General features: G+C 47.5%; 1 protein-coding gene across 16 annotated transcripts in view; it reads right to left on the bottom strand.

Moving 5' to 3' along the window:
* Positions 1-5,860: 5,860 nt before the first annotated feature.
* Positions 5,861-24,216, bottom strand: part of TRERF1 (transcriptional regulating factor 1) — a 210,231-nt gene continuing 191,875 nt past the window's right edge. For 12 of the 16 annotated variants that reach the window (XM_079780574.1, XM_079780573.1, XM_079780577.1 and 9 more), the window contains 4 exons: positions 21,907-22,077; positions 15,319-15,522; positions 12,712-12,959; positions 5,861-9,559 (listed from right to left, as the gene is read on the bottom strand). In XM_079780574.1, the coding sequence (XP_079636700.1) occupies positions 9,235-9,559; positions 12,712-12,959; positions 15,319-15,522; positions 21,907-22,077 (948 nt within the window). In that variant the 3' untranslated portion in view covers positions 5,861-9,234. The remainder of the gene's footprint in view (positions 9,560-12,711; positions 12,960-15,318; positions 15,523-21,906; positions 22,078-24,216) is intronic. The other 4 variants (XM_079780565.1, XM_079780566.1, XM_079780568.1 and 1 more) reach the window with 4 other exon arrangements.

Here is a 24,216-nt window from a genome sequence, read left to right as displayed (position 1 = left end):
AGAGGCAAACATAAACACGTGCTTGGAAAAAAATACATTGACAGCTGTTATCTTTGGGTAGAGGATTAATGGTTGATTTGTGTTCCTAGTTCTGTATCTTTCAAAATGTTACAAAATCCCTTTTCCTTACTGCAGTAGCCTTGTAGTTATGGTCTTTTTTTTTTAAATTTCTTTATTGATTAAGGTGTCACATATTTGTCCTCATCCCCCCATTCCTATCCCACACCCCTCCCCACGGATGCCCCAACCCCCTGTTGAACTTAACCATTGGTTAGGCTCATATGCATGCACACAAGTCCTTTGGTTGATCTCTCCCCCCTCCCCCACCCTCCCCTATCCTCCCTCTGAGGCCCGATAGTCCGATCGATGCCTCCTTGTTTCTGGTTCTGTTCTTGTTCATCAGTCTATGTTTTTCATCATTTCCCCTAGATGAGCGAGATCATGTGTCACTAGAGATAGTAGTTATGGTCTTAATCCTGCCTTCCCCACACCAATGGGCATTTTTGTCCGTCAGCCATCCTGTGCACCACTGTCCCACGGATCTTCCCAAGTCTTCATTTTCTTAGGTCACCCTAGTATTTCAGACCTTCACCCAGGACCACAAGCCAAAAGGTGTTATAAACAGAAAGTGTCTGGTTATTAACATCTACCATAATTGAGCTCCAACTAAAAGGCTTGTAACTGGGTTTTGCTGTAATAAAAATGTTCTTCCATTTGTGCAGTTCTCTAAGCTTTGTTTCCCTCAAGTGCTTTCACATATACCATTTAGTATAACGGAAAACCCTGGGCTTATAATTAGGAGATCTGGGATGTAGGCCCAGGTTTCCCATTTAGCTGAGTGACTTGGGCAAGTTACTTCCCCTCTCCGAGCCTCAGTTTTCTCATATATCAACTACAGATGATAATAATAGTTTCCTACTTCAAATAGTTGCTAGGAGGATTAAATGAGATACTGATGTATGATGTTGAGTACAATGCATGGCACATAATAATGCAAATAGATGGTATTGGTACCATAAAGTTGCTTCTACCTCACCTGCCTCACAAGATTGTTAAGATTAAAATTTGTTAAAAACCAAGTTTATGGGAACATTTTGTAGCGTTTAACGTATTGTGCAAATGTAAAGTTGTTTGTTTTTCCTTCCCTATGCTAATTTGCAGGCTAACGAACCAAGGAAGAGGTAGAATGATTTGCCCAATATCACACAAATTGATGAAAGATCTAGGACCAAAACCCAGTTTTCCTGCCCCTTAGACTGGCCTCTACTTACTGGAACTCATTCCTGCGGAGGTGTGGCGGAAATGCCCCGTGTGGTCCCATCCCAGAGCCTGGGAACGCCACACTTTACCTGTGCACACCTCTGCCGTGCTCGGCTCTGCCGCACCTGACAGGCTGCCCAGCGCCTTTTTCGGGCTCCCACTCTGATCTGTGACATTCAAAGTTGGCTGGTCGGTCTCAGCCAGCGGGGTTTCCAACAGCTCTCCAATTCTGTTGCTGCTTCTGAAGTTTGCACCAGTCTATTTGCCACTTCTGTGATGCTCCTCAGCCTGCCTCTGCCCTTCGAGTCCCCGCAGCTGGGGGACGGTCCTGCTGCCACACGATGGTGACAGTACAGCTTGCAAATGACTTTCACCTACCAGGTGTACCAGTTAATAATGCGGATTTTATAATCAAAGAAATCACAATAATTTCAAGAGAAACAGCAAAAGTGCTTTATTCAAAGTAATGTCCATCGCTAGTTACACATTTCCCCCATCTTTCAGGTAATTTGTGGATACCATCCCAATAGAACTTTCCTTGTTTTGAGACAAACCATTCAGAGACCAAATTTTCCACTTCTTTGTACGTTTTGAAGTGCTGCTCAGAAAGTGTGTGTGCCATCGATTGGAACAAGTGATAGTCTGAAGGAGCAAGTTCTTCAATGGCAGGTGGGTTAATACTTCCCAGGCAAGATCTTTTAACATGTCTTTAACTGTTTTTGAAGTGTGTGATGGTGCGTCATCATGAAGCAAAATTACTTTGCCATGTCTTCTGGAACATTCTGGTGGTTTCACAATCAAAGTGTGGTTCAAATTGATTATTTGTTGTAGGTAGCGATCAGTATTAATGGTTTCACCTGGTTTTAGAAGCTCATAATACACCACACCTTCCTGATCCCACCAAACGCAGAGCATTGTCTTTTTTCTGAAGCCATTTGGCCTTGAAGTCTATGTTGATGGTTGACCTGGATCAACCCATGATTTTTTGTATTTGGGATTCTCAAAATAAATCCACTTTTCATAACTAGTCACAATTTGATACAAAAAAGACTTTCTTTTGTGCTGTTGAAGCAACATTTTACTGATGACTTTTTGGTTTTCCATTTGTCTTTCGTTCAGTTGATGTGGCACCCATTTTCCTTCCTTTAAAATCTTGCTTGTAAACGATTGGAAATTGTTTGCTGAGCAACGTTTAATCTTTCTGCAAGTTGTTTTTGAGTTTGACAGGCATCTTCATCCAATAATGCTTGTAATTGTTGGTCTTCAAACTTTTTCGGTTGACCTGGACGTTCTTTGTCTTTCACATCAAAATCATCACTTTTAAAGTGTTTAAACCAGCATTCACAAGTATCTTGAGATGGAGCATGTTCACCATAAGCTTCCCAAAGTATTCAGCAGCACTTTTCTTCAAAATAAAGTAATGAATTAAAACTTTTCGCAAATGCTCTTTCTTTGGCACAAAATTCGACATTTTTAAGTGTAAAAATATTTATGATGTTAACACCTTCAGAAAATTTGACATATGAAGTTTTGAAGCTTGCTGTCAATACAACAAAATAGCATACATAGCAAATTGCATATATATCAACAACTCCATCTATTGAAAAAAACTGCATTATTAACTGGTACACCTGGTGTGTTACCTAATCTGATCCTCAGAAGAGGAAATGAGGAAACTGAGGCTCAGTGATGAAGTGACTCACACAAAATCATATGGTGAGTTGGTTACAGCTGAACCAGTAACCCTCTTCAGGACCCCAGTTCGCTGCCTTTCCCCCCATGCAGTGGGCTGGTGCTGACCCTATGATCAGCTCAGTGCTATTTAAAGCCTCTTTGGTTGTGAGGATTAGATTCTCACTTCCCCACCCTCCTGCAGGTAAAGGTATTTATTTTATTTTTAAATCCTCATCTGAGGATATTATTTCCATTGATTTTCTTTTTTTTTTTGAGAGAGTGAAAAGGAGGGAGGCGGGAGAGAGAGAGAGAGAGAGAGAGAGAGAGAGAGAGAGAGAGAGAGAGAAACATGGATGTGAGACACATTGATTGGTTGCCTCCTACACGTGCCCTGAATGGGCCAGGAGTTGACTCTGTAACCAAGGTACATGCCCTTGATCAGGAATCAAATCCATGACCCTTTAGTCCATGGGCTGATGCTCTAACCACTGAGAAAAAACAGCCAGGCCTATTTTTTATTTTTTACTTTAAAAGACATGTGTGGCCTGGACTGTTCTTGTAACTGGATATGTGGACTCAAAGCATCCTTAAGGACTGGATGCCCTCTCCATTCCTGTGGCCAAACATGGTCTCTTTATTGATGGGTGCTCTCTGCTTACAAATAGTGTCTGTGCCCTCAGAACTCTGCCTTGATGTGGCCACTGCCTGCTGCCTTTGACTCATCAAGTTTCTCCATTCATACTCTCAATTGAGGGAATTTGATTTGGTCCCCTTGTTTTTCTGGGCTAAGCCATGCCAAATGACACCTAATGGCCTATGGGCCTAATAGCTTGATGTCAGGTGCCAACCCTGGTCCAACTAGCTGAGGGCAAGGTGGGAGTCATTGTGAGGGGCAAACCCTGGTTTTGCCAACAGAGGGGCTGTGGACAGGGCTCTTGGGTATGGTCTGTGGGCAAGGACAGTGTTCTGAAGCTTGGCCTACTATAGGTCTCTTCCCTACCACCTAACTTCCAAACCTCTAACCTAATGCAGATGAATAGGAGGTCAAATAATTCTGGAGAGTTGAGGCAAGTCCACCTTGCTTTATATCAGGAAAAATAAAAGTATGTGCATCAAATATTTCTAAGTTATATCATATTTTGATTGCACCAGTGGTTCAGTTTTTTAAATTTTTTTGTTAATCCTTACCCGAGGATATTTTTCCATTGATTTTTTTTGGGGGTAAAGAATTATGAATTTATTAGGTCATCTGGAAAGCCAGATGGGCTGACCCCCAAAATGGCACCAGACTCCATTGATTTTTAGAGAGAGTGGGAGTGGGAGAGACAGAAACACCGACATGAGAGAGACATGTTTGGTTGCCTCCTGCACGTGCCCTGAACCAGGGCTGGGGATCAAGTCTACAGCTGGGGTATGTGCTCTTGAACGGAATCAAACCCAGGACTCTTTAGTTCTCAGGTTGATGCTCTATCCACTGAGCCAAACCGGCTAGGGCCAGTGGTTCTGTTTTAGAAGACAGCCCTTTCCTCTTGGTTGTGATGGCTTCATGGTTAATACTTATCTCCGAACTCATCAAGTTATATACAGTAAGTATGCATAACTTTTTATGTCAATCATATCTCAATAAAGTGGTTAAAAATGGTAATACTGCCAAAAATAAAATTATACAAGCAGAGGAAGTAACGACCCAAAACAGTCCAAGCAGAGATCAGTATTGCATGTCACAGTATGTAGGAATGCAAAGCAAGCATGTAGGGCTGCCTGCCTTCACAACTCAGAAGCAAACACTTCCCTTGGGGTGGGGTCGGGGGGAGAACAGCTCTTTTCAAAAGATTGTATCTCTTATATAAAGGACATAATCAGCCCTTGGGCTCCTTGATATAGGAATGTCTGTGATCCAAAGATCACTGCGGTTCACTTAGGAATATATTACTCAATTTCTTAACATGCCTTCCTAATTGTCTTGCTTGTCAACATTAAAACTCATCCGCATTCCTAGAGCGAACTGCAGCCAGCTGGCTGTGGCGGCGTCTGTGGAAATTCAGAACTGACTTTAGGTAACTTCAGAAGAGGTTTTGTTTACACACACACACACACACACACACACACACACACACCTGAAACATTAGCGATAATTAATTTAACAGATGGTTGCTGAGCACCTATTTTACATTGCTGAGCATATGTGGGTAACGGTGAGGCAGTTCCCAATATTAATAAAGCATGACCTTTGCTTTTCCCAGCGGTGGAATTGGATCCGTTCCCAGGGCCCTGTGTTCTCTAAGTATCGAATTCCTTGGCAGGAAGGAATGATGTCACAGACATTTTCATACACTCAACTCCCCCGGGTAGAATACAGTGTGGAATAGTGCCTAGTACATGGGGCTCCCGGGGACTGAATGGATGGCTGTAACAGTAGGAGAAGGCTTCGGATTGGACACCCGAGCCCCTGGAAGCAGAACTTAAATTTACAATACTGGCTAGTGCAGTGCTTCCAGGGGAATAGCTGCTTAACACTGATAGCCAAAATGAAAGTGAAACAACAGAAGAACCTAGAAGATCAAGGTCTTAACAGGTGTGCCCCACTTAAAGCCAATTCGGTATAAAGTCAAGAAATTCAGATTTCTCTTGAAGTTTATTGTTGACCATTAAAAAGTAAACACACTCTTTAGAATTTGGAGATCCAGATGAGCAATGCATGCAAACTGTGAGATACCTATGTGAATACGAGGCCCCTAAAGGTTAGAGACCGCCAACTCATCCACTGCTTGAGTATAGAAATCTCTGTCCCGGCCTCCCAGGTAGGGCGGGCACTTTAATGAGCATGAAATCTGAGCAGCCGACTTCTAACAGGTCTAGAGAAGCCAACAAACAGGCAAATTCGCATTTATCCAGCATTGAGAAGTCATTTCCGTGGCTAGAAATAAGGAATGTTTAAGCCAAATGAAACTCAGAAAGGTAACATTTTATTTTCAGAGCAGCTGATGCAATAGAGTCAGGTTTTCACAAATAAATAAGACAGTGGCTGTTTGCTTTTATATCTCTAGTTGAAGAATGCCTCTCGAGTGGAACGGCCACACGTTTCTGCGGCTCTGACCGGAACCTGTTCAGCGGAGTTCTCCTGGCTCTCTTTCTGAAAATAAATATTGTGATAATTTAAAGAAAATGCTACCACTTGGGGGGGAGACCAACATGGAATGCCCAGATGCTTTTGTTTTAAAGGAATGCACCTTTTAAGGACAAGTCTATAAAACATCTTTATTTTTTGTTACATGTGATGTTTAAATATAACTTTGCTTTCAAGCTTCAAACTTTTTTTTTTTAAACCCCTGGTAAAATAAGACTTTTGGTTCGCCTTTTAACAAAAACTGACCTAGGAAGAAACATTTTTAGCAAAATGTGTTATAAAATCACTAGAAAATACTGTCCTCTTTTTGCTCAAATGTTACATAAAATCCTTATTAAAAATACACACATTACAAAAGAAAAATTATGAATATGCTATACATAGTGCTCTTGGTATGGACCAAGGGGCCTGCATTCCGGGGGAAAACACAGTTAAGTACACTAGATATTATGATGTCAACTCATAGTGCAAACCTGAATAAATTACATCCTGAAACGGGGAGGCATGCAAGTCATTTGCCGAGAATAGAACATAACAAAGCCAGAGCAGGAAGCAATCGCCACCACTATTTAAAAATGTTTTCGTTTTTATTACATTAATTTTTTTTCAAAAATACTTTTCTTTACAATAGAACTCCTAGAAAATATTTACAACCTTCCTCTAATAAAATATAACAGCAGTTAAATATATTTGAAAATAAGATGGGTTTTTCCATAAAATATATCTGTTAACTTTTTATATACAAGCTTCCTCAAAGAGATCTAAATTCACTAATGAAAAAAACCATCTGATAGTAAACAGTGACCAGGTTGAAGACCTTGACCTTCAGGAAGAGAAGTTCTCCGGGGTGGGGAAGGCTGGGGGAAGCTAAAACACAACACATACATGCAGGCAGAATCATTTCAGAAAAAGAAAAAAAAAAGAAAAAAGTACAAAGTTTTACTATGAAGTCAATTCTTTAAGTTGATATTGTCCAAAAATACTAATTCAGGAATTTGAACTGTCTCATTAAGGAGGAGTTCTTTGGTTATTTCAAGTCAAAAATGCTTACACTATACTGCATGGAAAATCAAAATTATATTGTGCATTATATTTTTGCCTTGGCAACTCAAGTTTATTTTTAATGTTTGAAACTGGAACGGCTGGGCAAGTCTCCAAACATAACGAATACGTTTGCTTTATAAACATTTTTCTGGGTGTTGGCTCCTTTGTTAGATAAGCTTTCATACATCCGATAGCAGAACCTTTCCAGAATCACTCTCAGACATCCGCAAGCAGAGGGAAGTGGTCTCTGGGACAGGGGCCATCAGCCAGGGTCGCCCTGGGAGGGTTCTGAAACAGTTCTGCCATGAAGTTGATGCACAGTGCCAGGCAGGTCTGAGCTCAGAACACACGAGAAGGACCTGTCTGAAACGGCAGCACATGAAACACCTCGTTTCCCCCTCAAGAAAAGATGAAGGAAACTTCCGAGATCTCTTTTCTGAAAACAGGATGGTTGAAATGAAAAGAACCTTTGTATTTATCTTCTGGCCTTGGCTTTCCTGAGATTCAGAGAACACTGCCTGGGTGGGGCCGCCGTGGGCCATGAATATGTGCTAAATGCTTCTGCAGAGACAAACTTATCCTCACGCTTCCGCTGATACTGTCTCTAATGTTAAGCTATTAACGTGCCAGCACAGCGGCCCGGCATGACTGCCATACCCACAGGAGCTGGGGAACTAGCCTCCCTGGGGCGGGCAGTCACACATTCAAGGGGGGCCCTCCCCACCAGAGTGGTCCTCTCGGTGCCGGGCCTTGTCCCGTCTGAAGGTGCGCTCGTTTGCCCTAACAGTGGGACAGGTCTGTCTGTCTCAGCTCAAAGCCTGAGCTAAGTGACATGTTTGAAGGATGACAGGTTTATTACCTTCAAGCACAAACAGAAACCCTGATGACAGGGACAGGAGGAGGCAGAGTGATGTGGCTTGGAAGATTGTAGAAGTGCTTTGGTAAATGACTAATGAATACATTCATGGTTTGAATGCAAACATTGTAGCTAAAGTGGTATGTGAAACCGTTTTTGTTGGCCTTTAGTGCTATATCCCTTGAATTTGCTATCACATTTCTTAGAAAACCCTTTTCTTCATAGTTAGCATCAAGGTCAACTTCGGTCCAGCACAGATGAATTACAGCAAAATCCCAAGTGGGTGAGGTTTCACAGTACTTCCGAATGGCACAGAGTCGTTTCAGAACTCCACTGACCACTAGCAGTGTTGCAAAACAGAACGGGCTCTTTCGATCTAGTTTTTGGGCAAAAGAACACTTCTTGGCATTCCAGGGACTTCAATGTGTGCCTCTCAACCACCCTCCCTAAAAACAGCCCTGGCAACTTACTAGGTGGGGTTGTTTTCTTCCAGCTGGGCCTTGAGTGCGCGCTCACTGAAACACAGCTCTGCGCACCCACAGTGAGCACGGAGGAGGCCGCCACACTGCTCCATGGACCCGGTCTTCAGTCACTCCCCTCGGGGGAGCGTGAGCCTGAAACGTGCAGTACTCAGTTCCTAGGAACAGGCCACGTGACAGGCAAGGCAGCGAGCAAACTTATTCTCCCATTTGGCCAACTCTTCAAATGACGTGTGTGCAGAGGCAAGCGCGGCACGGGGGCTTCCTTAGCTCTCTGGAAAGCTACCCGCGAGCACAGTCTCCCGGCGAAGACGCCAAGTTCACGGCGCACTACAGAATGAGGTCAGAGCAGAACCAAAATAACTCCCGGTGGGAGAGGATGGCCCCCGGCCCTAGCAAGACGAGGGCAGCCTGCTTCACACGGACACACGCACACGCACACTCACCACAAGCTTTGGGATAAAAGGCAATCGGGATGGTTGACATCTGAAAGCAAAAGAACATCAACATCAGGTTCACTCCCTGCCCGGAGTGAGTCCCCGGGAATGTAGCCCAGATGAAACACCTCTTAGAGAGAGTTGTGCCAATTATTTATTCCCCCCAACCTCCCACAAAAAAACAAATTTAAATAAAAGGAAAAGAAACTGGATTTTTTTTCTTCTAAACCTGAATAAAACGACCATTTTTTAAACAGGTAGTTTAAAATGGCTACAGAACAAGCAGGCAGTCCAGGCTTCCTGATGAATGAAGACGGAGGCCGTGAGCTTCGCCGTCTCTAAGTGACAAGCAGGCCTTTACAGTTCCGTGTCGCCCTGAAGCAAAACCGGGTCTTGATCATCCAAGAGGAGGTCGGCGTCCACGACCTCGGCCTCTTCCATGACGCCGCCCAGCTGCTGGACAACGTCGTCGTCGAGGATGTCCACGTCCTTGATGGGTTTGAGCAGACCCAGCTGGTCCAGGGGCAGCAGCCGCGGCGCCCCCACCGGCCCCGTAGTCCTCTCGATCGTGGCTGCCATTTCCGCCGCAAAAGCCGCCTTCTGAGCCTTTTGCCTCTGCTGTTCCTCCTGCTGCCGGTGAGTTTTCATGTGTGCGTTTCGGCTTTTGATCTTGAAGAAGACTCTAAACGTGAAGAAAGAGCAGCGTGTGAAACCTAGGAGATCTGAGCACAGGGGACCGTGGGTGGACATCTGTCTGGGCTGCCTTTGACAGAGTCCTCGGCTCCTTAGCTCCTAGGACTTCCTCCTCTTGGGACCTGTCACCTCTCCTCTGTCTCCTCAGAGCATGACAAGAAAAGGGGGTGGGGACAGAAACACATTGGGGTGTGTCAGGCTTCCTTCCTGTGGCAACCGAGGGAAAACCCTCAAAGGCCTTCCTGGAACACAGGCCCTTACCCTGTCCATCACTAACCGAGCCTTTCCGACCAACCTGGGAGTCCCCAGGCCGTGCCACCGAGCTCTGGCAGTTGCCATCAGAAACAACCCACCGTCCCCGGCCTCTGGCCCTGTTCTTCCGCAGTCAGGATTCCTTAGGATCTGCACACACCTGGACTGCTGTCCCCTCCACTCCAGCCCAAGTGCTCTTCTCAAGGTCACCGGTAACTCTGTGTGGCCAAAGCCCACGGCCCCTCTGTCCTTATTGTACCTGACTTCCGAGCTGCATCCACCAGTCTTTTTCACCTGAGACCCCTTCCTGTTGGCCGATTGTCATTGTTTTCTACTGTCTGCTTAAGAAGGAAGCAGTGGTTCTCAGCTGGGGGTGACCTTGCTCCCCAGGGAACATCGGGGAATGTCTGGAGACATTTCTGATGGTCACAACTATGGGAGGAGTTCCTTCTGGCATCTAGTGGGTAGCGGCCGGGGATGATGCTAAACATCCCACCGTGCAGAGGGCAGTCCCACGTCCACCAACAGGAAATGCTCAGACCCACATGTCAGTGCTGAGGCTGAGGAACCCTGGGACAAAGGGCTGCAGACTAAGGGCAGTGGGCCCAGTGCAGCCAGCCACTGCCTGTTTTGTAAATAAAGTTTTTCTGCAATGCAGACACGTCTGGCCTTCATGTGAACACGTCCCATCGGGATCTTTTTCAGAAAGCTTGCCTGGATGTGAGACTGCCTACTTATGGAGAGGGGATAGCGTCAATACTCTATACTCATTGCTGAGCTCCTAAAGGAGGGAAAACCAAAACAAAAAGTCAGAAGCTGATTCCTCAGACCAGAGTCAGAGTTGAGGAATCACAATCGGACATACTGAAAACTGAATTTCAGCAGCTAAAAGGCATTCTGCAAACATTTGCCTAATGTTATTCCCAGTTGGGAAAGCCACAGAAATGATTTTATTTTCCACATAAATCTTTACTGGAGTTACGGTAGAAAAGGGTTCCAAGCAACATAAGATGAGCCAGATGTCCCTGGAAGAGCCGGAAAGCTCAAAACACTAATTTTTGTTAAAATGCCCGTTGTCTCCATCCTGCGGGAGCAGAGGAGTGGAAGGTGCTGTCTCCTCTCAGAGGAAACTGGCGAGACCCCGACACCCCCACTCCCACCCCCACCCCCCCAAAGCAAGCAGGTGGGAGGTAAGGAGTCAGGCCGAGGAGGTTCATTATTTCAAGCCAATAACCCTAGTGATCATTGCAGGGCCATTTCTTCCCCCGTGGCATGAAGATGCCAGCACACCCTGGCTCTGAAGGACATCAGAGCAGAGAGGAGGGACTGGCGCCTAAATCCACCTGCCCCGCCTCTGTGCGTCTCAGAGGGAGAGCGCCGCTGGCTCCAGCTCACTTTGATGGGGGCCATTGAGCCGAGTCAGGTGTCCTCAGGGGCTAAGAACCTGGGTCGGGCCAGCCTGCCTGGTGCCGATCTCCACTCAGCTATGCACTGTGACAAACCGCTTAGCCTTTCCGTGCCCCCGTGTCTCTGCTTATAAAAAAGAAGCTACTAATAGGACCTACTTCACAGGGCTACTGTGAAGATTCAATTAATCAAAACATGCAAACATCCTTGAGAGGAGTGCCAGGCAAGGAGTGAGTACCTGATGAGGGGCAGCTACTAGTAAGTTCCCTGAAATATTCCGCGAAATGTGTATCATAAAGTTGGCCTCGTACATCCAACTAGGGATGTTTTCCTAGTAGAGTTCTAGCAGCTACCTGGTGGCCATCTCTCCAGGTCATATTACTCTTCACGTCTGAGGCCCTGGAGGATATGGGAAGAGAAACTCGGCGAGGGTCCTAAAGGATGTCACTCATAACGTCTCACCTGACCCCTCCCAGTCGGGCAGACTCACTGAGGAGTGAACTGGAATTCTATACTGGATGCCGTGGGAGGGAACCCTGTGCATCTTACCATCAATGATATTTTCTCTCTAAAGTAAGTAAGTGAACAATGCAAGCCAACAGGAGGGAGCAGTGGTCAGGATCCCGGCTCTGCATTTGAACACAGCTGGGTTCAAATCCCAGCTCCGCTCTTACTGGTGGTATGACGTGGGGCAAGTCATTTTACCTAACTTTCAGCCCTCATTTGTAAAACAAGTATAAAAGCAGGATCTGTATCACGTGGTTTCTGGTTGAGGATCCAATGAGCTCATGCACATGAAGTATACAGCAAAGTAAGTGCTCAGTAAATGCTAGTGTTACTGTTACTACCCACTGTCAGTTTCCCCCTTTGCTGTTGTTTTAAATTATACTTAAAAGGGCAGGAATGCTAAATAGGTGTTCTCTCATAAGTCAGCTCTGATCAATTGACTGGGCCAGCTTGAAGCATTATGATGAAAAGGGTTTGAAGTCTTGTCTTACAGTGGTAGCAAAAGTGCAGCGATTGATTGCTGATGTCTGCCTGGGCACAGGAATGAGAGCAGGGGTAGGGAAGCCATCTCTGCTACAGCGAGTTCCTGAGTAGGTGTCTTAGAGCCATTCCAAACTTCACAGGGATGCAAAGAGAGCAATGGGAGTGAATATGGTTTGGGAGTGACGGGCAGAAGTTGGAAAATTTTACTCTTCCAACATTTTTGGAAAAGAGTAAAATTCTGTCCCTAGAGGTTTGCTCTCTGAAGACATCCATCCTCATTAGGCTGTGAGACACCAGAAGGACCAAATTCCCAGTCAGAGACAAAGTCCACACCCCTGAGGCCCCATGCAGAGCCCCTGGGTGGCATCAGGGAGAATTCAGGGTCCAGGTTATTTCTCTAACTGAAGAAACCTCGGGCCCTCTTGGCCCGGCCCCCACAGAGAGCATTATCCATTGCAAACTTAGATCCAGTCCCCGACCAGTTCCACCTACTTGCCACACTCCTTGCAGGGGAAGATGGTGGTGGGGTCTGTCTCGCCGCTGGTGGTGCTATGAGAGGGCGAGCTCTTCACCGAGCAGTACCCGCTCTGGGCACTGCCAGGCTTCTGCTTCCCAGAGGGGACAGCGCCCCGAGCTTTGGTCACCTGGTTGGTGCCACCGTGGATGCGGGCGTGGCCGTTCAGTGCCTGTCGGGAGCTGAACACCTGGGGAAGAAAGGGAGTGACATGACATCTACAGTCCTGAAAAGGAAATTAGGGTTGTTAGTGACTCGATGGTAAAACATGAGATACCTGAAACAGTGTCTAACGACAGGGCCCAGGGCTTTACACAGCAAACTCGGCACACACCAACCTCAAGTGCTCTGCTACCCAAGGCCCCCCCCCGCCCCCCCCCCCCCCCCCCCCCGCTGTGCTAACCGGAAGAGGGGTGGTGAGGTGGCCTGCGGAGGACCAAGCTGCCAGCTGTAGTTGGGAGCTGGGAGCCAGACGCAGCACCTGTCCACCAGGGGCGCTGTGGGGCCATCCCCCCTCTGTCCACCTTATTTTTCCCCCCCATGTGTATAATGAGGAGGTTGGGCCAGCTTTCAAACTTTTTTTTACGCCAGTAACTATCTTTTTCTTTTCTTTCCCCCTTTCCTTTCTTTCTTCACTTAGAAAGGACAAAAATAAATCAGGTCTTCCTCAAAAGCTCCAAGTTAAAAGCAGAGGTGCCCTGGTGGAAATAGAGCCAGCACCCCAGAAACGAGCTGATTTGCTCAGCTCCTCCCAGGAAGCCCGAGGACCCGAAGGAACACAATCGGAAAGACACCCCAATCAGCAGCCCATGACGGAAGCCATGTTCCAGACCCCCCAATTTTACTACAGGATGATGAAAAGGGGAAGGACCCAGACAGTTTTATGAAGCCTGCCATCAAGCAGGCTTTCCCCAGCTCAGCACCACCGACACGCGGGGCTGGGTTACTGCTGTGGGGCTGCTTGTGGGACCTCAGCGGCATCTCCGGCCTCGACCCATCGACCCATCGGCTGCCAGCAGCACCTCCTCGGTTGTGACACCGTCTTTGGACATTGCCAAACGCCCAGGGGGTCTCATCGTCAGTTGAGAACCACTGCTGTAAAGGGATGGAATCCACACCCCCGAATTCCAAGAGCCCGACATCAGCTAGTGGGATGCCCCCAACCTGCCCAGCTGTGGATGGCTGTGCCATGTTAAATCCACGAGCTCTGTTTGTCGTCTTACAGGGGAAAAAAGATCTATTGCTGATTTAGCAACCCAAACTGCCATGGTCCGGGGCAAGGATTTAAAACTACCACTTTTTTCCCCTGTGATTTTTACAAGTTATTAAAAGGCATCCACCTTGCCGAGCCCCTCTGATTGGGAAGCGTAAAAGATGACGTCCCATTTGGTAAAGAATTTACACCAAAACTAGGAATTGAGGAAGCATCCAATTTCTAAACAAATCTACACAGAAATATTGTGAAGATGTAATGAAGTCACATTTTCATCATCCCTGAATGGAAAAGCTCCAGACAAACATTAAAAAACAAGCCAGCAATTTCTTATGTTCACTTCAAAACTAATGTAAAATATGTGTGTGTGTGTATACTTATTTTTTTCCTTCTCATTTTTTCTTAAATGTAAATCAAGTGAATTTCTGCTTTAGGATCTAAATGTTTTAAAGACTGTTGCTTTCTTCCTCTCAGGGCCTGCCCAGGCTCACTAAGCAGCATTCAGCACTCTCTGTTCCCTAGAACGGACAAGCAGACAGGCGCTAACCCAGGGAGACAGGGATCCTTGTGAAAGAAGCAACAGTCTCATTTTTCGAGTGATTAGAACTTGCCTGTCCAGGTGTGCCTGGCTTTAAGGATTTGGGAAAAGCTCGATAATTCAGACTAGTGGGGGGCCAGTGGGGGAGAGTCCAAAGTAAACAACTCTTAAAAAATATCCTTTGAAATGCACAGGGAGCCTTCGACCAGGCCGGCACACATTCTGTAAGGCCTTCCTCTAGTGCTCGGAGTGATCAAATGGTGAACTGGTTTTAGTTTAGCTAAATGATGCTTCTAATGTGCTTAAGGTTAAGTAATTACACAGACTCCCTTTCAGTCTATTTACATGATTCATTTTGCTTAGTAAATCGGCTTTGTCTCCCCCAAAGAATACAACGATAAACTTTAGCTAAGTCTCTGTAATTATGCTGCATAAGGATCATTCTCTGTGGGCTTTCCCAGAACAACTAAATGTGACAGGGCAGGACCCGGAATGACAGGCCCAGAGCAGTGAGGAGGCACTGGGACGTGGAGAAGTAAGCTCTGGCGGCCAAGGCTCACTGACCAATTCGGAACCTCACGCTTCCTGAGGGCAGGGACTCACTTCGTGTCCTCTGAGCATGTAGCTCAGGGCCTGATAACAGGGCGCCCACTCCAGAAATATCTGCAGGCTGAGCGAGTCAATGGGATAAAGGACAGAAAGCCATGGCAACATGGAACTCCTTCTGCCCAACTTCTACTGCAGAAAGCCCATCCTTTCCAAAATGCATCATCTCCAAGCCAGGCCCAGCCATACGCCGGGCCCTCGATCCCGGGAGGACACACAGACACTTACAGCCCCACAGTTGGGCATTTCACAGATGAAGGAGCCTGCGGGCTGGCCGAGGGCCTGCAGGGGCGGCCCCTCCGCGGGAGCCAGGACAGGGCCTGGCTGCGGCTCCGGGGACTTGGGCACTTCACTCTCCTCTTCTCTTGTGGATTTCCTATCTTCTTCCTGGTCCTCCTCCTCCTCCTCCAACTCTTCTTCTTCTTCACTTGTCTAGTGTTGAGGCAATAAAAGCAAAAAGGGGAAAGTCCCCAAATGGCATTTTTAGTGAACAGAACCCACAGGCCAGGAGAGGGTGGAGGGGCAGGATGCGGGGCTGCACCAGCTTCTCCCTGCATAAGGGACGGCTGATGGAACCCTGGGCTGGAGGTGGGAGGTACTGTCTCACCGGATGCTTGGAATTCTGAGTCAAGGAAGTCCCGCCCCACTCTGGGTCCCTCCTTACTTATATAAAATATTTTAAGGCAGGGAGGAGAGATTTCTGTAGGCAGAGTTTCTCCCCCTGGTTCGAGACTGAAACCCAGGCAAGGCTGCCCCACTTGGGTCTGTCTGCCCCTCTGTGTCCCCAGAGCCGAGTGGAGGGTTTCCAAGCAATAGCAACACTGTGGGACCCTGTGGAGAGAGGCTAAAGACCTATCGGATGCATGTTCTAGGCCTCATAACCCACTTCCACGCAAGATGCCCGCGATGTTGATGTGACCTGGGGAAAGCACGTGACACGGGGTGTTCCAATGCGCTCCTGCTCTGATCTTGCCAGAAAAGAGAATCAGAGTAAATTACAGTGACTGTAAAAAAGGAGAGAAAACACAAGGGGATATTCCCTTTTATTGATCATGTGTTTTTCTTATCCTGGTCTCTGATCATGAGCTTGTGGAAATGCCTTCCAGAGGCATTCTAGGAAAAGGAAAGTATTTTCTATGAATGGTTATCCACGCTACCGTGTCCCCTCCACTTCAGAATAGCAACCAGCCGCGGAATTAAGCAGAAGGCCCACGCCTTCCTCAAGGTTAACGAGATAGTGAGTTAAGAGAGCAGCTTGGCGTAGGCACCGGGGCGGGTTGGGATGGAGAGCAGGGATCTAGGAGGCCCTCATTCTGCCTCTTGTTTAGCTAACGACCTTATTCTGCTCTCCATCTTCATTTGGGGGGTTGGGGGGAGGGAAGGGAGGCGAACAGACGCTGGCTCCTCCAGGCCCAGTCAGGACTGGGGACCGGAAAAAGGGAGTTCTATGTTACATCAGCCTCATTTCAGCTCGTTTTACAGCACGTTACAAAGTGCGTTCACACTGCCGTGTCACTGAGTAGTCTGTAAACAGTCTCCACAATTTACAAGGAGGAAAAGAAAGGCATGCCCAACCAATGGCGCATTCCTCTCTGCCCCTCCTCCTCTGTCTCCCTCTCTCTTTTTATGTTAAGTTTTATCTTTTTTGAATTAAATGTTTGGGTTGACATTGGTTAATAAAATTATATAGGTTTCAAGTGTACAATTCTATGATACATCATTGTGTGTCTATCACCCAAAGTCAAACCTCCTTCCATCACCATGTTGGATACTGCCACGCCTCTTTGCACACCACAGCTTAAAGCATGTGGGCTCCAGTTTGGTTTACCCCAGGCACCGACGTAACCCGGAGTGAGCCTATGATTCTTAGAACCCAGAAGCAAGAATTCCCAAGAAGAACAAAGATTTCTGAGAACCGTGGAACGCTGGGTCCCGAAACCACAGCTTCCCCTCTCCAGTTTGGACTGGGCTTGGGAGAAAGACAATGCCAGCACACACGGGGCATGTAGCACTCCCCTCCCTGGGTCAGCAGTGTCTGTATTTAATACCACATACGCATATTTAAGATGATGTAGTAACAGGGTGTATTTAAGAACCAGTCCCAGTTTCCAGTGAGTTAATTAGGATTAATTAGTAATAATTACATTTGCTGAAAGACTTCAGTGAATACAGATGGAGGACTAATACATTTACACAGTGATTTATGATAGAAGCTGTAGGTTTCATACTAATGTACAAACATACAGGTTGATTTCATTTAAATGGCCTCATTTCCGTATGAATCCTCCATCTTCCAGTCCCTAGGACTTTCAGCTAAAACTACGTTATGTCAAACTGCAAGGGTTCACTCCATTCCTTTATAGAACTGGAACTTTGTGGTCTCAAATACCAATGTATTAAGCAGCCGAAGGCCTATAGCTTGGCTTTTAAAATAAATTATATAATAATTTTAAATGACAATGGCATTATTTCGTGGTACTTACTATAATTACAATTTTCTCACAGTGCCGTTTTTTTGGCTTAAGAACTCTGAGAGGCCTGGCCAGTGTGGCTCAGTTGGTTGGGCATCTTCCCATGCACTGAGAGGTTGCCAGTTTGATTCTCAGTCAGGGCACATGCCCAGGTTTTGGGCTTGGCCTCTGGCAGGGCATGTCCAGGAGGCAACGGATGGCTCTCATATTGCTGTTTCTCTCTTTCTCTTTCCCTCCCTTCCTCTCTCTCTAAAAATCAATAAAATAGTAAAAACAAAAAAAACAAAAACAATTCTGAGAAGAAACATTCTAGACAGCCACAAATTACAGATTCAATTATACTATCCTGTGATTATATATGTCTTAGGAATTTAGATAGAGGACAAAAATCCTGACATGTAGAACTTCCTATCAACGAGTTGGCTATTTTATGAGGCACTGTGAAATAAAACATTTATTCATATTCCAGATTTGTAAGTTAAAATACAAATGTTCAACAACCCATATTTACTCCAAGACACAGATCTCAGTGTTACAGTCACTAATGATGATGGTGGTGACAACGTACTGAATGACTGCTGAGCCAGGCATCCACACACACATTGCTAGTTCTCACAACAGCTCTGCACAAATCTTCCTTCCTTCCTTCCTTCCTTCCTTCCTTTCTTCCTTCCTTCCTTCCTTCCTTCCTTCCTTCCTTCCTCTTTCTTTCTATTTATTTATTTATTTTTATATTGATTTCAGAGAGGAAGGGAGAGATAGAAACGTCAATGATGAGAGAGAATCATTGATCGTCTGCCTCCTGCGTGCAACCTGGGCATGTGCCCTTGACCAGAATCGATCCTGGGACCCTTCAGTCTGCAGGCCGACACTCTATCCAATTGAGCCAACCGGCTAGGTCAAATTTTTCTTTTTCAAACAAATAAGGAAATTAGCCAGATAACTAATTTTCCCAAGGCCTAAGGACTGGGAAAGAAGTTGAACTGAGATTTAAAACCTGGGGTATCTGATTCCCAAACCTCCCCCTTCTTCTCCCCTTGGCAAATGTCCACAGCTCACAGAAATCCTAAGCCTCTCAGAACCGCTGGGACCAGCCGCCTTTACATATCAAGGGAAGGAGGGTGTTTCCCTGGCCGTGGACCATGATGTAGGTACCCAAGGTGCAGAGACCATGGATGAGCTTTGTCCTGGGAGCCTTGACCGCTGTCTTCCAAAATCAGTTAACTGTGTCAGTTTCCTGAATTGTGTTATCTTTGGTCATAGTCAGACCCACAGATTTGTCCGGAGTGGAATCATGAGAATGGACAGGGCACAGAAAGGGGAAGTCAGCACACTCTGGTCCCATCTCCTTAACAGAGCCCATCTTGCCCCTTCTTCTGCCTGCGAGGGTGCAAGGGCCTGTGATGGCTTCAGGCCAGAAGGCAGGCTACCCTGCTGGTTCCCTAAAGAGCCGCTGTTCCTCACAAACTCTCCTGCTCTCCCCTCTCCCCACACACGTCCCTAAGCTACCTGAGCACGTTCCAAGGTGAAGAAATGGCCATCTGTCCCTTTAATAACACACTGAGGACACGTGATCAGCAGAGCTACCCCCGGTGTCCAGGCAGGCTTAGAGGACAAAGAGCAGGACCCTGTCCTAGGAGAGCGCCTTCTGCACCCTCCCCAGTCCTTGCCCGGTCCTGACTTTTCACTGTAAACTATCCTCAGAAGGCGGAGCCCTCACAGTGCCCCAAAGGGAGCTGTGAGCTACCACACTGGCCTTAGATCAAGGTTTTCTTGTGTTTGTGGGCCCGAGTCATCTCTGCACATGCCTTTCTATTCTCCCTAAGCTCAGAGGTCACGAGGGCGTGGATGCTCCTGATCCAGCTTAATACTGGCTCCTGGTGACTAAGCCCAAGAAGGTGTGGCCCCTCGGGCACCAGCTCAACCTCTCAGAGCTCCTGAAGCGATAGGCTGGCCTGGCTTTTCTACTCACTACAGCCCTGTTGGCCCAGGATGGTGCCTCTGCCTTGCATGGTAACCTCTTCCTTAGCAGGATCACTGCTAACCCTGCTCCCTCTGCTCAGGATCACTGCTCACCCTGCCTCCCTCCAGGGAGTTTATAGCGGGATTATTACTATGCACCTCAGTAATAATGAAATACTTGCTGAATGAATGAATGAAAAATGTTCATTCATTCATTCAGCAAGTATTTGCTGAGTGCCTCTATGATGCCAGACACTATCCTAGGCACTTGTTAACACACAAGCCCAAGAGACACCACTCTGCCTAAGGAAACCCTTCCCTCTGGTTTGGCCCTCTTCCAAAACATGGTTCGGACAGCCCCGAACACTCCAGAGTTGGAAGGGACTTTCCAGATCATCTAAGTCCTTTGCTGCATTTTACAGCCTAGGAGCTGGGTCTTGGGTCTCCAAGGGCAGGATTCTCTGTGCTTCCTTGTTTACTGCCTGTCCCGACCCACTTGGAAAGCAATGCTCAGTGTGACCTGGGGCAGGCCCCCCCTCCTCTCTGGGCCTCAATCTTTTGGTGGTCGAATGGTGGCGCTGGATGAGAAAGAGATTGCCTAAGGCCATATCTAAGAACTCTGTTCTCACTTCATATTGCTTTTAAACACTCTTGTGTTTGCCACATCTTCCCAGCTGGAACATATGCTCCCCTGGCGGGGGAAGGGGGCAGAAGCCATTTAATACCCCCGAGTCGCCCACTGCGCCATACATATTGCTGCTTACACTGTGGGAACTCAACTGGTCTTGGTTGCTTGAAGCAGACGAGGCCACGTTGCTCCTTTTATTTTTTATTTTCTTCAGGGCCTGCTGCCTACGGGTAGAGGCAGGCAATGGTTCAAGGCCACAGTTTGCTCTGGAATGGGGCACCATGAGAGACCCCGGGGGACAGGCCTGCCATAAACCCAAACCCATGCACCACATTGTTTTTTCAAACATTAGGCCACAGATGAGCAAAAGGCTATCCTGCTACAAGACACCACTACTTACACCAGTCAGACAAAAGCCCTGGTGCAGGACAACCTCTCTACAGAACACTGTCCACTTCCATCAAAAGAATGGAAGTCCCATCCTACTCCACAGATGTCTATTTTGTCTGCTATTTGGGTCCAGATGTACACTTATATTTGTGTGCTTATATCAGAGCTAGGTTCCACAGTTAGTTAGGAACGTGGGCTTTTGAGTGAGTCCACATGTTTTTACATTTCTTTAGGAGAATTTGCGTTTGACTCAAGTATTACATGAGGGAATCAGGCTCAGACAACACACTCACCAGCCACTGACCACAGCTAAGTTACTCTGTGCCTCAGTCTTCTACCTCATGGAACTGGAATGAGGATTAAACGAGCCCATATTTGTAAGTGCCTAGCAGAAAGCCTGGCACACAGCAAGTGTCTTTTTAAGAACCTACTGAGGAATCTCAGAAGGAAGCCGGGGGTGGGTGGGTGGCCGGGAGAAATTAACCGGAGAACTTACATGCATATACGCATAGCCCACGGACACAGACCATAGTGTGGCCAAAGCCTGGGAAGGGGCCAATGGGGAAAAAATGAAAGGGACATCTATAATACTTTCAACAATAAAGATTAAAAAAACACACAAAAAAAACGTGTCTTTTTAAGAACCCCCCCTCCCCCCACTCACATATGTGCTAACACTCATACTGGGGCACTGTGGGGAATGAAAGTATGATGACAAATATTCACCCCATTCATGAATTCTAACCACGTTCCCTGATGGTGACAGAGGCGGGGGTTTAGTGATTTGTTGTAGACATGGACCTTTTACATACATACACGGTAGGGAATGTTTTCCACAGCAGGTGGGATTGCCCCTGGCCATGGACACGGAGGAGCGCTCCCCACAAGGGTGAACGTGGCAGTAATGACCACAGCCACACGATACCAGGGGTACATGGCGCTGTGAGGGCTGGGAGGATCACTCCCTGCTAAGCAGTTCCTCAGCGGCCCAGCGGCCCCAGCCCTATCTGGAGGTCACGCTCCTTCTGGCTGTGCTTCGGGGAAGCCGCGGCCAAGCCGAGGCGCCTTCCTCGTTGGGAGGCACCTCATGTTCTCTGGCCAGTGGCGACTCTGACGGGGAAGGACGAGGAAGGGGTATGTCAGGGGGTCAGGGCACCTGCTTATAAAAAACCACCCACCCACGGCTGGGGCCAATCTGGCTTAGCTCTCTGGCTCCTAACAGCCACAGGTCGAACCCAAGCTGCCTTCCCTCGGCCTCTACACCAGAAAGTCAGAGCCTGAATCCCGCCAGGGAGCGGGCTCGTCAGCCCCTCACTGCGGCCACCTGGGCAGCAAAGCCAAACCAGACAGCAGCCGCTTACTAACCTGGGTGTGGGGTGGGAGCAGGGCCAGCATAAGCAGTGACTCGGCGGCTTCACTCACCATACACTCATCCGCGAGCTCTGTGAGGCGTGTCCGGTGCTTCCGTCCCAAGCGCATGATTTTCTTCCACGTGTAGTAGTACTCCACGCACTGAGCCACCGTCTTAGACTTCACCTGCGGGGAGCCGGGGCAGGGTCAGCTCCAAGCAGCAAGCTCTGGTGAACACTTAATTTGGCAACAGGCAGCAGGCTTATGTGTAATAGAAAGTGTATACAGAGGAAAATCTCCTTCTCACGCCTGTTCTCCAGCCAACCAGCCCACTCCCCACCCCTGCAACATAGCTAGCCCCTCTTACTGACTTCTTGGATAGCATTCCAGAATTTCTGTCTTTTTAAAAAATATATATTTTTATTGTTTTCAGAGAAGAAGGAAGAGGGAGGGAGAGATAGAAACATCAATGATGAGAGAGAATCATTGATTGGCTGCCGCCTGCACGCCCCACACTGGGGACCCAGCCCGTAACCCAGGCATGTGCCCTGACCGGAAATCGAACCACGATCTCCAGGTTCGTAGGTCGTTGCTCAACCGCTGAGCCACGCCAGCAGGGCCAGAATTTCTTTACTATTATTGTCACTACGATTAGGGGCCCAACTCCAGAAACTACTGGCTTGGGACAGAGGGGAGGTGGAGTGGGGGGAAGGCACACATCTTCCCTTCTCTAATTTCTCAGAAAAAAATTCTGCTAGAAACACGATAGATCGGTCAAACATACATGAATAAGTTATGTTAATTGTGAATCAGAAGCCCCAGGTCTATTTATTCCAATAGAATGCATAAATTACACATTTTTGTGCGTATACCAACAAACACAGAAACGCAGTCCTGCCCAGCCATTTTCCGCACAGAAGGTGGAACATACATATTTTGCAACTGGATTTTTTCACAGTATAGCCTGGAGACTTTTTCCTCTCAGTCCTCTGAGAGCTCATTCCTTTTTTTAACCCACGAAGCGGCGTGCTTTTGCATTAAACGTGTTGGAATGTGCCTGGGTATCTGACTAGCCGACCTTCAAAACCCATCTATGAAGAATGTTCCTTAGTCATGGAACAGGAACGCAAGGCAAAGCTGTAATGACAAGAGCTGAGTTTTCGCAGGAAACAAGCCTTGCTCTGCTCTCCCCCAGTGGGGAAAAGGTAAATGTGTTTTAAAGAGAAAACACTCCTTTCCTTAGTCCATGTACCTCTAAGCTCAGAGTGCAGTTGGATAGCATGGGTTTTCTGGAGGCAGGTACCGTAAAAGCTGGCGGCGCCCTTGGGGGCGGGAACAGGGCCACCGCACGGTAAGGTGAGGACACCGCCAGGAGTCTCGTCTCCTCAAAGCTGCCCTTTCACATCCACCTGATACCTTGCATTTCTACACTAGAATCGCCGGGGGGTGAGGACAGCGTCTCAGAGAGCCCTGGCTTAAAAACCTGTGCTTCCCGAGGAGCACAAACCATAAATCTATCCTCAGTCAACAGGTGTGAAGCCAGCAAGGAAGGAGGCCTAGCCCTGGCCAGTTTTGCTCAATGGTTAAAGCCCCGGTCTCTGGTTCAATTTCCGGTCAAGGGCATGTACCTCAGTTGCAGGTTCGATTCCCAGCCCGTTGTGTTGCATGTGGGAGGCAACCAGTCAGTGTGTCTCTCTCACATTGATGTTTCTCTCTCTCTCTCTCCCCCCCCCGTCCTCTTCTCCCTTCCACGCTCTCTCTAAAGATCAATGGAAAAACATCCTTGAGTGAGGGAAAAAAAAGGAATGAGGCCTAGGGCAGGTGGCTCAAGATCAGAGCATGGAGCTGGCGCAGAGAATGTGGTGGCCTCCAGGGCAGGGAGCGGTGGGTGATACAGATCTGGAGACCAGGCAAGCTGGACAGAAAGTCCACCTATTCAGATCTCCGTCCGTCAAGGCCCTCGGTTAAGGACATGTACCCAGGACACCCCTGGTCCCACTGGCCCAGCTCGGATCCAGGGGAGCTGTCTGCCACCTGTGACCCTGTTCTGTGTGGACCGGAACACGTTATGAGCACATAGTAAACAGGCTCCATCACTCAGCGATCTGCTGGACCCACTTAGAGTCATTTTAACTTCTAGCCTAAACCACCTCTGAGCCAAGGAAAGCCGATTAGGTTTGCCATCTGCTGCATGAAGTGCTACTGCGGCTATGTGCACGAGTTCTATTTTGCTGTGAAGTGCTGTATATATAAAGCGGTATTTTTACTGTTACTGTCATGATTAGGGGCCCGACACCAGAATCTACTGGTTGCGGGGAGGGCACA

Source organism: Cnephaeus nilssonii, assembly GCF_951640355.1.
Source record: "Cnephaeus nilssonii genome assembly, chromosome: 9".
Lineage (NCBI taxonomy): Eukaryota > Metazoa > Chordata > Mammalia > Chiroptera > Vespertilionidae > Cnephaeus > Cnephaeus nilssonii.
The sequence above is the reverse complement of the archived record's forward strand: the minus strand, read 5'-3'. Positions and strand labels throughout refer to the sequence as shown.